We start from the raw sequence: 16,363 nt of genomic DNA, 5'->3' as shown, positions 1-16,363 counted from the left end.
TCCCTCTCCCTCTCCCTCTCCCCCCCCCCCCCCCCCCCCCCCCCTCTTCCTCCCCCCCTCCTCCCCTTCTCCTCCCCCTCCTCCTTCCTCAACCCCTTCCTCCTCCACCCTCTTCTCTCTCTCTCTCTTCATTCCTTCCTTTTTTTTTCAAAAAGAGTCTTTGTATTAAACAGCCCTAGCTATTCTGGAATTCACTATCTAGACAAGAACTCATAAAGATCTTCCTCCCTTTGTTTCTCAAATACTGAGGTTAACATAGTATACCCCTGTGCCCAGCAAGCTCCTCATCTCTAGGATATCTTCAAAGATACCTTTTCCAAGTAAGGACATACTCAAAGATTTTGAGATTTAGCACATGGACATGCCTTATGGAGGCTACCCTTTACCACACTATAACTGCCAGGTAATTGCCCTTTTTCTACCCCACAGAAGGAACTTCATGACTGACCAATTGTATACATAATTGTTTCCATATTCTGCTGAAGAGTAGTGAAAGTTTTGTCATCAGCCCTTGGTAGTTTGGATCCTAACTGCCCCCCAGAAATCTACACAAGAAAGACTTGACTTTCAGAGCACTTTTATGGGCGTCCTGTAGAAATTTTAGGATGCAGCAGGATAGATGTCTTCAGGTTATTAGGGCTGTGGTTTTGAGGGGGATTTCAAAATGTAACCTCTTGCTTCTCTGTTTTTTTTTTTTCTTTTGACCTTGGCCACAAAGTAAGTAATGTTGCTTTGTCACATGATCCTGATATGCTGTACTTTCTCAACATGGGGTAATAATAGCAACAGGCCTAATTGATCATGCAACAGAACTCCCAAACCGTGAGCCTAAGCCAACCTTTTCTTGTTATAAGTTAATTGCCTCTGTCATTGTTAAAGTATTAGTTAACACAAAGTGTAGCCTCAAACACTTGCCAGATCTGAAAGACATACTGGCCCTGTGTTGTACTTGTTTTGTATTCGATACCCTCCTGTGAATAGTCTTAAAGTTGAACTTGAACATTTAATCACTTGGTTGGAACTGTCATTATTTTTAATACAGGCAGGATATAAATAAAAACTATTATTACTGTATAATTTACATGTAGTTGTTGGTGTTGTAGATATGAATAACTGCTAATTTTTACATTTTATACAAAATGTAAAAAAGTTTTGTTTTTCAAGAAACAGTTTCTTGAAACTGTATACAGTTTCTTGAAAAACCTGAATAAACAAATTAAGCATAAATTAGTAGTAATCGTTGTAATATAATGCATGAAATACCATGGTAGCAAAGAACAAGGAGCTACTATCTGTATGGGGTGGTGAAAAGTTGGCTTTAAAGAGATAACACTTGAATCAGTTCTTGAAGTATGAATTTCTGCACTTGTGAGAAGAATAGAGTCAGAATAGGCCTTGGGTTTTTCCTCCTCCTCCTCTTCCTCCTCCTCCCCCTTTTCCTCCACTTCCTCCTCTTCTCTTCTTCTTCCTCTTCTTTCTCCGCCCCTCCTCCTCCTGCTTCTTTCCTCCTTCTGCTCCTCCTTCTTTTCCTGCTCCTCCTTATTTTTCTCCTCCTCCCCTTCCTGCTCTTCCTCCTCCTCACCTCCTCAAGCTTTCCTCCTCCTCCTGTTCCCCTTCTCCTCCCTCTTCCTACTGCTGCCTCTCCTCCTCTTCCTCCTCCTCCTTCTCCTGTTCCTCTTCTTCCTCCTCCTCTTCTTCTTTTTGGAATAAGGTGTTAGTACTTTCTGGATGTTAATAGGAATGTGGTCTGGTTTTCTCCATGATAGACTGTACATCTATATTTTAGCTGTGCACATTTGTTTTAAAATATAATGCCCTTGAAACCTCTTCACCATTTTCTTTCTTATGTTTTCGTCTAAGTAAAAAGAAGTCTGTAAAAAGCTACGTGACAGTGCTAAATTTAGCTCATTTTAACAAAGGTCACAGCATTTCTGAGTAGTAAACACTATTACAAGAGCTTTCCAGTGTCTGAATCTTTGGCAGACATGACTCCATTTGGAAGAAATGACTAGAGCCTAGGGCTGGGAGACAGATGTGGGTCTGTGAAGTCCATGAGCATCTGGAAAAGGCAAACACATCCTCTCTTTTTTTCTTTTTTCTTTTCTCAGCTACAGCCAAGAAGTGAATTAAGGCAAAGACCTCTTCTTTGCTTGAATTAGAGAGACTGTTGCAGGCTTTAAGAATGAAGGCCTTAAGGTTTCAACCCAAATAGGAAAGAGGGGATTTACTTAAGGTATTGAAGTCAGGGGTGCAGAGTTCCCTTTAGTGTTAACTCAGCAACACCTGCATTCTATTCTCAGGCTGTTTCCTCCTGTGATGATAATATCAGCAATCAATGGACTTGTATTTTCAGGGAATAAAGCCCTTGGGAAGGTCAGCTAATTAATTTCTATAACGTTTCAGATTAGATTTGTTGTATATTTTATAGTCTTGATATAACAGAAATGATTAAATCACAGAAATATTAAATTACTTTTGAAAGCACGTCCCGTAAGGAGATAACAGGAAACAGACTAAGAATACAGGTCTTGGACATTCTAAAAAGCATTTTTCTACCACTACTCCAGTACAGGTCAATGGTGTGCCTATCTAGTTGTTAAGAAGGAGTAAGATATTTAAAAACAGAGCAGTTGGAAGAAGTCAAAATATCCCTATTTGCACATGATATGATAGTATACTTAAGTGACACCAAAAATTCTACCAGAGAACTTAACCTGAAAAAGCAACTTCAGCAAAGTGGCTGGATATAAAATTAACTCAAACAAATCAGTAGCCTTCCTCTACTCAAAGGATAAACAGGCTGAGAAAAAAATTAAGGAAATGACACCCTTCACAATAGTCACAAATAATATAAAAAACCTTAGGTGACTCTAACCAAGCAAGTAAAAGATCTGTACAACAAGAGCTTCAGGTCTCTGAAGAAAGAAATTGAAGATGATCTCAGAAGATGATACTATCTCCCATGCTCATGGATTGGCAGGATTAATATAGTATAAATGGCCATCTTGCCAAAAGCAATATACAGATTCAATGCAATCCCCATCAAAATTCCCACTCAATTCTTCATAGAGTTAGAAAGAACAAATTCTCAAATTCATTTGAAATAACAAAAAATCCAGGATATCAAAAACTATTATCAACAACAAAAGAACTTCTTGGGGAATCACCATCCTTGACCTCAATCTGTACTACAGAGCAATAGTGATTAAAAACTGCATGGTGTTGGTACAGAGACAGGCAAGAAGATCAGTGGAATAGAATTGAAGGCCCAGAAATGAACCCACACACCCATGGTCACTTGATCTTTGACAAAGGAGCTAAAATCATTCAGTGGAAAAAAGACAGCATTTTCAACAAATGGTGCTGGTTCAACTGGAGGTCAGCGTGTAGAAGAATGCAAATTGATCCATTCTTTTCTCCCTGTACAAAGCTCAAGTTCAAATGGATCAAGGACCTCCACATAAAACCAGATACACTTAAACTAATAGAAGAGAAAGTGGCAAAGAGTCTCGAACACATGGGCACAGAGGAAACATTCCTGAACAGAACACCAATGGCTTACACTTTAAGATCAAGAATTGACAAATAGGACCTCAAAAAATTGCAAAGCTTCTGTAAGGCAAAGGACATTGTCAATAGGACAAAACAGCAACCAACAGATTGGGAAAAGATCTTTACCAATCCTATATCTGTTAGAGGGCTAATATCCAATATATACAAAGAATTCAAGAAGTTAGACCCCAGAGAATCAAATAACCCTATTAAAAATGGGGTTCAGAACTAAACAAAGAATTCTCAACTGAGGAATATTGAATTGCCTATTTCTAAATAGTTCCATATTTCTTTACTGCCTTAAAGCTCAGTGCAAATATTATAATGAGTGCTCATCCTCAATTACTGGATCTACAGTAGCATCCCTTTTCAGTTTCTTACAATCTTACGCATTCATAACATCACAGTGTGAACTTACTCCGTTCATTAATTGTGTAACTATTCTGTTTCTTCCTAGTTTACCATAGGCATTATGAAGGCCAACAATTTGTTTATTCTTTTTAGAGTGCATTCCCAGAGTTTTGAGGGATTCTCCACAATCTAGCATGTGCTAGGCACTTAGTAAATACTTTTGGACGAATAATTAATAAATTTAAATGCAATAATTCATGGAAATGTTAGTGTATATGGTATTTAAATTTGCTGCTTGTATCCTTGTTCTTGGAGACTGCTCTATTCTATTCATTCTATTCTGTTCTCTTCTGTTCTTATATTCTTCTGACCAGTAGGAAATAAAGATAACAATAGTTGATACTCCTTTAGTAAAAATTAAATGAGAGACACAAAATATTTTAAAGAAATTAAGCTAATTTACCAACCTCTTTGATACACGCTATTGTAGCTAATTATTAAGATGTTGAAACTGGCAGGGCAGTGGTGGTGCACACCTTTAATCCCACCACTTGGGAGGCAGAGGCAGGCAGATTTCTGAGTTCGAGGCCAGCCTGGTCTACAGAGTGAGTTACAGGACAGCCAGGACTTCACAGAGAAACCCTGTCTTGAAAAAACAAAACAAAAACAAAATAAAACAAAACCAAAAAAATAAAAAACACACACACAAAAAAAACCCAACCAAACAAAAAAAGATGTTGAAACTGAAGAAGAATAGGGTCAAGTCAGGAACAAATACAACATTTAGTTTTTAGGGGTTTAGACTGAGGCAGCGGGGTCACTATGATGGCATTACTGACCTATTCAAATCCAGTTTGTTAGCCTAACAAAAGTTTTCTAACAATTTGATAACACTTTCTTCTTTCTATTCATTTAGGAATGTACATGTTAATTCACCATATGTTGAGCATCAGTTATAAGCCAAGTACTGACCGAGGTTCTTGTACTAAAGAACGTAACAACTTGCTCTCAGTTCTTTTGAATGAAAGGATAAAAAAGAGAAAGAAATGCAAACATCCTTAACTTTCCAATGCTCTCAGCAGAATATCAGACATTTGATAGCTTGAGTAGAAATTTATATATTTTATAACCTCTGGTTGTTGTTTTATGAAAAATAATGAGCTTAGACATTAGCAAGGTGTCCTTCAGATACCTTATTTCTCCGAACACTGCCCCAACTTTCAGAGTAACCAGAACTTGAGCACCATCAGGGCCTCCAAGAACTTGGACTTCTCCATGCTTGATGATATACATTTCTTTTCCAATTTCTCCCTAAATGCCATACAGAAGAAAGGGAACTGTAGTCATTTTTAATAAAAATGATTATAACCCACATAAAGAAATCTAAGGTCTTCTAGTGGAGAAAATAGAAATAAAGAAAGCAGGGAATATCATTGTAAAAGTAATTATTTTAAGACCCGAGGTAGTTTTGAAATGTTGTTTAGACATATCACATAAAGCAAAATGACTGGGAAGTCAGTACTTTCTACCACATGAACCCTGAAAATCATCATAAAACATGAGAAGATACACCAGTCAGTGTATTATTTCAGGAGTGGGTATGGGCAGAGAAAGTAACTGATCACATAGATGGCTGAGTATTCTAACTTTGGTCTTCACTGCTCTGGTCTAAAGAAGGTACTTTGTGTAACAAAAGAGCCTAAGTATCAGCCATTTAAAGTCAAACCTATCTTCTGCCTCTGTCACTGACATATGATCCAAGAATCAGGAGACTTTGAAGTGCTTATACGATATTGAAACACCATGCCAGTGCAGTTCTCATTAAGTTCTTGTTTGTATTTGGTGAGTCTCAATGTCCAAGCAATAATACCTCTTGGAATGTTCACATAGTTACCAACCAATCATGCTATTTTGTACACCTGAGGCTGTATGAATATTCAAATGTGAACAGAATAAAATAAAGTGGGGAAGTTCACAAGAACATAAGTAGCTAATTTAAATATTTAATGTAAATACAATGACTTTCTTTTTTTACATGTACCTACTGCTTAAAGTAGAATCTGAGCCACAGCTGATCCTAGTTATATGTCCAATCCCATTTAACAATTCTATAAGCAGGCTGGGAAGCTGACTCAAGTGGATAAAGTGCTCTTTGTGAAAGCATAAAGGCTGAAATTTAGATCTCCATCACTCACACAAAAGCCAGACAAGCATGATGGCTTGGCTATAATCAGCCAGTTCAGCAAGTAGAGACAAGAGGTTCCCTGGGCAACCTGGCTAACTAGGGAACCTGAGTTGATCAGCTCCATGTTCACTAAGAGACTTTTTTTCAGTAAATGAATGGAGAATAATGTAGAAAAAGCCTTTATGTCAGCCTTTGGTGTCCATACATGTATACATACATGCAGGCTCACCTGCAGACATGAAACCATACCCAGCAGCATGCACACTCACATGAATGTATGCCACACACATATTCATCTTTTTTCTACTCTCCCAGCTCCCTCTCTCCAATGAAACCAACCTGAAACCAACACTGAACTGAAGTTACAGATGGACTTTTCTTATGGAGATATTTTGTTCTTATCTTTGTGGTTGACTAAAGTGTACCCATGTAATCCTTGAGGTATAGTACTGTACTTGATCTCTTTAGTCTTTTACATATATATTCTTATCACTATTCCTATTTGTATTCTTTGTTATTTAATAAATATTAAGTATATAAGTATACTTAGTATGTTAAGTAATTCCAATCTCTACCTACTAAAAACATGCCATATAAGAACGTCACTGATGTTTTAAGTCAAGATAAGTTGTTAACCTCTACAATTTATTTATTTGTTTGTTTGCCTGTTTATTTACTTATTTATTTAAAAGTGTGTGTGTGTGTGTGTGTGGCCAAAAAAAGGTTTGTATATCTTTGCTCTCCATGTATTCCTTTGAAGTAAGGTACCTTCCTGAACCCAGGGCTTAGGCTTTTCTCTGTACTTCTGGAAATTAATAAGTCCAAGAAGTCCTCTTGTATTCACCTCCAGTCAGGGCTGGAGATGAATGGGTGCTAAAATCTGAACTTCAGTCCCCATGATTGCACAACAAACATTCTTAACTGCTAAGTCACCTCTTCAGCACAGATAGTTAAATTCTAAATAGGACAGTTTGCATAACACTGCGCATTATTTGAGTAATAGTCAAAATAAGTAGGGTTTTAATGATTTTCTAAGCTAATGTCTCCCTCAAATTTAAATAGTTAAGAATTTAATCTTCACTCTATGATCTTGCTCACATTCACTAGATCTACTGGTCTGAAAGCACACTGGTACCCATCTTCCCTGTCCACTGAGTCATCTGAGGCATACCCAGCTGCCCTGAGCCACCTGCTATTTCCACTGGACTCCCATTCTCCCACTACCTCTCAGGCCACCATCATCAGACCTGCAGGTCCAGAACCATACAGCCCAAGGATACCCATCAGAGGCCAGCCACACCAGGATCATTGAGGTTGGGCCCTCCCAATATCTACTCCAACAGAAACATCCAGGGACTAAAGCCATGCAGATGGCGAAAGGCCTTCTAAAGGACACAATCAACAAAACCCAGGGCAATATGATAAATTCAAATTTCAACAATATCTATCCAGCCCTGCAGAAAATACAAGAAGGAAAGTTCCAAAAAAAGAAAGCACAGGAAATAGGTAATACCATACCAGCAAAAATAAGGTCATCAGTATCTCTCAGTGGAATAAATTTCCCAATAAAAAGACACAGACTAACAGAATGGATGCAAAAAACAGGATCCAGCATTCTGCTGCTCGTAAGAATCACACCTCAGAAATGAAGATAGACATTACCTCAAAGTAAAGGGCTGGAAAAGAGTTTTCCAAGAAAATGGACCCAAGAGGAAAGCTGGAGTAGTCATTCTAATATCTAATTAATTTGAACTAAAATTAATCAAGAGAGATAGGGAAGGACACTTCATACTCATCAAAGGAAAAATCTACCAGGATGATATATCAATTCTGAATGTCTATGTCACAAACATAATGGCACCCACACTTGTGTAAGAAACATTGCTAAAGCTTGAATCACACATCAAACTCCACACATTAAAAATGGGAGGCTTCAACAACCCACGCTCACCAATTGACAGATCAAGCAGACAAACACTAAAGAGAGAAATAATGAAACTAACAGACATTATGAATGAAATTGACCTATTAGACATCTATAGGATATTTCACCCAAGGATAAAAGTATATACCTTTTTCTGAGCATCTCATGGATACGTCTCCAAAATTGACCATATAGTCAGTCACAAACAAAACTCAAGAGATACAAGAAAATCGAAATAATGCCTTATATCTTATCAGAACAACATGAATTAAAGCTGGACTTTAACAACAAAAACACCAGAAAGCCTACATGCTCATGGAAACTGAACAACTTTCTACTCAGTGATCTCTGGGTCAGGGAAAAAAGTAACTAAAGAATTTAATGAATTTAATGAATCTATAGAATTTAATGAAAATGAAGGCACTACGTATCCATTTTTTAAAATTTTATCTTTTGACTTATTCTTTACATCCAGCTGGTTCTCCGTGCTGAGGAGTCACCCCTCCCACAATCCTGCCCCCATTTCCTCTCCCCTTCTCTTCTGAGCAGGTGGAGCCCCCTGGTATCCCACACCCTGGCATTTCAAGTCTCTGCAAGACTAGGTATTTCTTCTCTCACTGAGGTTAGACAAGGCAGTCCAGTTAAAAGGACATATCACATGTAGAGGCAGCAGCTGACTCAGACAGAAACAGACACACACAGCCAAACAGCGGATGGAGCTTGGGGACTTTTACAGAAAAATAGAAGGAAAGATTGCCCCAGGGGGTTAGGAATTCCACAGGAAGACCAATAGAGTCGACTAACCTGAACTCTTGGGGCTCTCAGAGTCTGAACCACTGACCAAAGAATATGCATGGGTAGAACCTGGGTCTACTGGTACATATATAGCAGATGTACCACTTGGTCTTCATGTCGGTTCTGAACAACTGGAGTGGGGGCTATTCAAAAAACATATCCAGAGTTATGGAACACAATGAAAGCAGTGCTAAGAGGACCCATAGCACTAAGTGCCTCCATAAAGAAATTAGGAAGTTCTCATATCAGCAATTTAAAATTACACATGAAATCCTTAGAGAGAGAGAAAAAAAGAAAGCAAACAGGTAAAAGAGGATTATAAGGCAGGAAATAATCAAAATCAGGGCTGAAATCAATCAGTTAAAAACAAAGAAAACAATACAACGAATTCAAGAAATCAACAGCTAGTTTGACAAAATCAACAAGACAGACAAACCCTTAGCCAAACTAACTAAGAGACAGAGAGATAGTATCCAAATAAGAAAAAGCAGAAATGAAAAGGGAGATATCACAACAGACCTTGGTGAAATTCAAAGAATCACTAGGTCTTACTTCAAAAGCCTGAATTCCACAAAATTGGAAAATCTAAATGAAATGTATGGTTTCCTAGACAGAAACCACTTACCAAAATTAAATCAAGATTAGGTAAACTATTTAGCCAGTCCTATAACCCCCAAGGAAATAGAAGTAAGTAGAAAGTTATTAATAGTCTCCAAACAAACAAACAAAAAAACCAAACAAACAAAGTCTGGGGCCAGATTCTTTTAGTGCAGAATTCTACCAGAAGAGCTAACACTAACACTCTTCAAACTATTGCACAGAAAACGAAATAGAAAGAACACTGTCAAATGCATTGAATGTCTATGAAGCCACAGTCACGCTGATATCTAAATCACACAAATATTCAACAAAGAAAGAGAATTTCAGACCAAGTTCTCTTATGAACATTAATGCAAAAATACTCAATAAAATACTCCCAAACTGAGTCCAAAAATAACATCAAAAACATCATCCACCATGATCAAGTAGGCTTTATCTCAGAGATGCAGGGATGGTATAATATATAAAAATACATCAATGTCACCCACCATATAAACAAACTGAAAGAAAAAATCACATGATCATCTCATTAGATACTGAAAAAGCTTTTGACAAAATCCAACATCCCTTCATGTTAAAGGTCTTAGAGAGATAAGGGTATAAGATGTGTACTTAAATATAATAAAAGCAATATATAGCAAGCCAATGGCCAACATCAAATTAAACTGAGAGAAACTTAAAACAATTCCATGAAAATAAAGGACAAGACAAGGCTGCCCACTCTTATCCATTTAATATAGTACTTGAAGTTCTAGCTAGAGCAATAAGACAACAAAAGAAAATCACGGGGATACAAGTAGGAAAGGAAGAACTGAAAGCATCAAGATTTTTGGATGATATTTTATGCCAGAGAACTCCTATAACAGATAAACACTTTTAGCAAAGTAGCTAAATAGAAAATTAACTCAGAGAAATCAGTAACCCTCCTTTTTACAAATGAAAAATAGACAGAGAAAAAATTAGGGAAACAATGCCCTTTTCATTAGCCACAAATAATATAAAGTATCTTAGAGTATCTCTCCCAAAACAAGTGAATGACCTATATGACAAGAACCTCAAGTCTCTGTAGAAGGAAATTGAGGAAGATATCAGAAGATGAAAAGATCTTCCATGCTCATGGATAGGTAGAAGTAACATAGTGAAAATGGCCATCTTGCCAAAAGCAATCTGCAGATTTAATGAAATCCCCATCAAAATTCCAACACAATTTTTTTATAGACCTTGAGAGAGCAACTCTCAATCTCATAGGGAAAAAAAAGACCTAGGATAGTGAAAACAATTTTCAACAATAAAAGAACTTCCAGAAGAATCACCATCCCTGACCTCAAGCTGTATTATAGAGCAATAGTGATAAAAACCACATGATATTGGTACAGAGATAGACAAGTCAAACAATAGACTAGAGCCAAAGATCCGGAAATATACTCACACACCTATGGACACTTTATCTTTGACAAAGAAGCCAAAACCATACAGTGAAAAAGAAAGCATGTTCAATAAATGGTGCTAATCTAACTGGCAGTCTGCATGTAGAAGAATGTAAATTGATCCATGTTTATCACCTTGCAAAAAGCTCAAGTCTAAGTGCACCAAGGACCTCAACATAAAACCAGATATACTGAATCTAATAGAAGAGAAAGTGGGAAATAGCCTTGAACATACTGGCACAGGGGAAATTTTTCTGAACAGAACACTTATGGCTCAGGCTCTAAGATCACTTGATTAATTGCACATCATGAAACTAAAAAGCTTCTAAGGCAAAGGACCCTGTCAATAGGACAAAATGGCAACCTACAGATTGGGAAAAAAATTCTTCACTTACCTGATATCCAATAGAGGGCTAATATCCAAAATATATAAAGAACTCAAGTAATGAGACTCCAAATGACCAAATAACCCAATTAAAAATGGAGTACAGAGCTAAACAGAGAATTGTCAACAGAGGAATATCGAGTGTCCAAGAAGCACTTAATGAAATGTTCATGGACACCAAGCATGAAGAGTGCTTTAATCTAGAGCTAAAGTTATAGATGACTGTGAGTCACAGGTGCTGGGAACTGAACCTAGGTCCTGTGTAAGAGCAACATATTCTCTTAACCACTGAGCCATCTCTCCAGCCCTCTTTAACTAGAATGATCATATGCTATTGTGGTTCTTGTATAATGTTTTGTTTAATGTAGAGGCATTCTGTAACTACTATTGAGGAATAATCAGCCTTTTGTGGAAAATGTAACACATTCTAATTTGCCATGAGTACAGACACTTATCTTCAGATTGAATAAATATCTTATGGCTGGAAATCATCTTGATATTGGCACCTGAAACAAAAACTTTAAAGTATTAAATTGGGCTTAACTATTCCATGTAATAAAATGTTTATTGTAATAAAAAAGAAAAAGAAATGTTCAACATCCTTAGTCATCAAGGAAATGCAAATCAAAACCACTATGAGACTTCATCTTACACCCATCAGAATGGTTAAGATAAAAACAAAAACAAAAAAACAAACAAAAAAAAACCCCAAAACCTTGAAAGACAGCGTATGCTGGTGATGATGTGGAGTAAGGGGATCACTCCTCCATTCCTGGTGGGAGTGTCAACTTATACACTTTGGAAATCAATTTAGATGTTTCTCATAATGCTGGGAATAATTCTACCTCAAGATCCATCTATACCATGTCTGGGCATATGCCCAAAAGATGCCCCACTATACCACACAGACACTTGTTCAACTGTGTTCAAAACTGGAAACCAACTAGATGCCCCTCAGTTGAAGTCTAGATAAGAAAGAAAGTATGGTACATCTATGCAGTGAAATACTATTCAGCCATTAAAAACAAAGACATTACAAATTTTGCAGGCAAATGGATGGAACTTGAGGATATCATCCTGAGTGAAGTAACCTAGACCCCTCCTAAAATAACATGCATGGTATGTACTCGTATGTGGATATTAGCCATGCAATATAGGATATCTACACTCCACTCCACAGACCCAAAGAAGCTAAACAAGAAGGTCCAAGTGAGGATGCTTGAATCTCACTTAGAACGGGGAGTAAAATAGAGGTGGGATGCAGATGGAGGGAGAGAACTGGGTGGGAGAAGGGTTGGGAAGAGGAAGAGGGGGTGGTTCAGGATCAGGGGTGTGGAGAGACAGGGAGATGGCCAGATGGCTATGAGAATGAATGGAAATCTGAAGTTGGCAGGGGTGGAATGGGTAGGAGGCATCTCAAGGACATGCCAGAGACCTGGGATAGGAAAGGCTGCCAAGAATCAATAGGTGAGACCTTAGCAATGGAGATATGGAACCTGAAAAGGCCACCTCCTGTAGACAGGCAGTAACTCCAGTGGAGAGACAGGGACACCAACCCATCCACAAAAATTTCTAACTAAAATTTATCTTGCCTACAAGAAATGCAGGGATGGGGATGGAACAGAGACTTGGTAAATTGCAAACCAATACCCAGCCCAATGAGAGATTCTTCTCATGGGCAACCACCAATCCCTGAATCTAGTAACGATACTCTGTTATGCTTGCAGACAGGAGGACAGTAACATGGCTGGTTCCCCCAGCAGCTGAGTCACACAGATGCAGAGACCCACAGAGCAACACTGGATGGAGCCTGAGGACTCTTATGGAAAACTGGGAGGACTGTGGGCCACGAAGGGAATAGGAACTCCACAGGAAGACTAACAAGAGTCAACTAACCCAGACCCTTGGGTTCCTGAACCACCACCAAGAGCATACACAGTTTGGACCTAGTCTCTGCTCGCCTCCACCCCCTGCACATGTGTAGCAGATGTGCAGCTCCATCTTCATATGAGTCCTGAACAACTGGACAACTATCCCTAACGCTGTTGCCTGTGTGTAGAATCTATTCCCCTAATTCAGCTGTCTTGTGTGGCCTCAGTGGGAGAAGAAGCACCTGCCAGAGTGATAGGATACTCAGGGGAAGCCTCCACTATCACAGAGGGGGAGGGGAGGGGACAGGAGGGAAGGAAGTGTGAGAGGGGGACTGGAAGGGCAGACAGCAATTTGGATATAAAGTGAAAAAAAAAAAGAACATATTCACAGGTTAGTGGTATTTGTAGTTGGAAACTATAGAATACCATAGACCCTCTGCCTTTGTGAATGGGTTGATTTATCAAGGAGGATATTTCGTAAAAATCAGATTTTTCTGATAAGTTTGATTTACTTATTCATGTGTTGTTGAACTATGCCACATCATGACTCATTGAGAAAGTCCTTACCATGTGTTGATAACATTAGCTTGGACATTTTAGACCATAGAACTATGAAGTAAATAAACCTTTATCTTTCATAAATTACCTAGTCTGTTGATATACTCACATACCAACAAAATGAGCTAACCTATGAAAATACAACAATACATAAAAGTAACTCTTGCTTTATGAGTGGACTGGGATGAGTTTATCAAATACTCCCATCACTTGTACTTTCAATATGTTAGAATGCACTAAAAATTCAAAATTCAACTGCATTGATTATAGCTTATGTTCTCTCATGATTGAGACAATGTCTACTTTGTTTCAGTGCTGAGTGCAAAGCATGATGTATAAAAGGCATTCATTTATGAATAATGGACATATAATTTAACTGTCTCAGGGACATTCTAAAGTCCTTTGATACCTAGGGTTATTTTTCTGAACTTCAAATGCTTTACAATTTTACCTATCAGGTTGGAGTATGCAATTATTTTTACCTCTTAATTCATACATGAAAAACTAAAAAATTTATACTGAACATATATTTATATAAAATGTAGGTTGAAACAGAAATTGTAATATATGGGTTTTTATTATAGTTATTTATATATCATCAATATCAATAATATTTTGCATTTGTGTAGTACTTTGAAAATTCAAAATAGGGAGTTGGAGAGATAGGTCAGTAGTTAATTCTTAGTTCCCACACCAGGTGGCTCACAGCTGCTTGTAACTCTAGTTTTAGGGGATCTAAAGCCCTCTTTTGGTTCTTGGAGAATCTACATGCATATAGCATATATTCATGCAGAAACACACACACATATAAAAAATAAATCTTAAAAAATCTTCAAGGCAGTGGATATTTGCATAGCTCCTTGTTTTAAACCACATATGTGTTCTATCAGAGCATACTACATTTTATCTGGAAAGCATTCTATACACAGTATTTCATTTATTTCCTGCACATGTTCCAGTGAGAGGTGTTTGTTTTATTTTCTCCTTTAAGAAACTTGAAAATAAGGCTAAGAAATCTAAGTGTCTCAAGCAAAAATACAAGGCTGGCAAGTGTCAGCATTAAAATCTAAGCTCTATGTCACCTGACATACATACAGATACTCTAAATTTAACAATATTACCTGAAGTATATACAGATACACTACATTTAACATTGAACACAGTGTCAAGACTGATATCTTCATAATGAATGAGATAATATAAACAATTCAAAAATAATGTAAGACATTTGAAAATTAGTGTTTTTTTTTTATTCTAGGAAGTGATCATTAGGTTAGGGTCATATTCCTATTATTAATAGTTTTTAAAGCATGAGCTAACTTCAAGGAACTGGAATGATGTTTCAAAGGTAGTTATTACAACTGACTGGAAATAGCAGTGCATGATGGGTACTAATTATTTCTTAATGATCATTTTGATAATTTCCCAAGGAGATCAGGCATAATCAACGAACCCAAACTTGCACTACGTCTTGCATATTTCTGGGTTAATTTAAGCCTTTTCTGCAAGCTTAATTAGCTTTCAGATGAAGTAGACATCACTCTAAGAGAATAGTGGCTGACAGTATGTGTAAAACAAGACTGAGCCTAACTTAGGACTGTTCTATGTGCTAATTTAGAGAAAGTGTTGAAAGGCAAGCACTTCAGGTAGAACAAGATAACTCTGAGTGAACATACATGTCAAAAGTATTAGGATTCTTGTGTTAGCTATTCCCAAGGCTATTGAGAGGCATCACAGCACTCAGGGTACCTCATGAAAGAAGAGAGATGATACAGTGTGGCTCCTGAACCATTAGCATCATGAAGAGCTCCTTGGTAGGCAAAACTCCCAAACCCTACTGCAGAAACACTGCATAAAAATCTTTGGAAATTAAGTCTTCCAAATCCAAACCTTGAAAGGCTCAGTGGGTACCTTCTGTACAGCGACATAGCATCACAAAAAAACTCCCAAGCACTCTGGAAGCCTCACCAGCTTTCCCTAAGTAGTTTAGAATATCAGACCTCTGTGTTGCTTCAGTTATTTTGGTAACGTCTAACTGAACAGGACATGTTTTTCTTTCCCCTTCTCTGCAAGTCTTTTGTGGAAATAGTAAGCGCGTACCAAATTGAATTCAGCTACCTAAAGTTTGGTCAGGCAACAGCTTTTTTTCTCTGTCAATATCTAGCATCTTGAAATTCTTCACTTAGAAATAAAGCAAACTTAAAAGCTACAGCAGAACCAAACACAAGTGACTTGCATTGTTCTGCCTATTCTTCTGTCTACTAATGTATTTCCTTTTCTCACCTTTGTTATTTGCTATTGGATTGATTTGATATGATGATAAAGTCAGATTTACCTCAATAACCAGCCCCTTCAGCGACTGGAACAACTTGGGTCAATCTTAGTGCATTAAATCTATGTCATCTCTGCACATCACTGACCCAAAGGAACTCTTGAACTGTTTCTTTCTTTTGTCACATTTTAATGAGCATGGTTTGATTTCACTTATGAACAGCTCGTATCTTGCCAGGGTGAGTTTATATGGGATGTGTATGCTTGGCTGTTTCCAGAATGCCAGAATTCTCTTTTGTCTTTAATGGCTCCTTCTCAGTTGTCCCTTTTCATAATAACCTTCATTGATATCCTCCATACCATTGGTGTCTCCAGAGTTACAGCCTCAGCCTTCCTTCTCATAACACACCTTGAACTCTTAAAGCCAGCTTTCATTCTATTCTG

At 37.7% G+C, this 16,363-nt stretch overlaps 1 protein-coding gene across 1 annotated transcript in view; it reads right to left on the bottom strand.

Moving 5' to 3' along the window:
- The window catches only part of Cngb3 (cyclic nucleotide gated channel beta 3), a 172,722-nt gene that overhangs the window by 16,595 nt on the left and 139,764 nt on the right, over positions 1 to 16,363 (bottom strand). The window contains 1 exon segment of the mRNA XM_028779786.1: positions 5,096 to 5,214. Coding sequence (XP_028635619.1) covers positions 5,096 to 5,214 — 119 coding nt within the window.

This window comes from Grammomys surdaster, unplaced genomic scaffold (assembly GCF_004785775.1).
Source record: "Grammomys surdaster isolate TR1022 unplaced genomic scaffold, NIH_TR_1.0 97, whole genome shotgun sequence".
Taxonomy (NCBI): domain Eukaryota; kingdom Metazoa; phylum Chordata; class Mammalia; order Rodentia; family Muridae; genus Grammomys; species Grammomys surdaster.
This window is presented reverse-complemented; position numbering and strand designations above follow the sequence as displayed.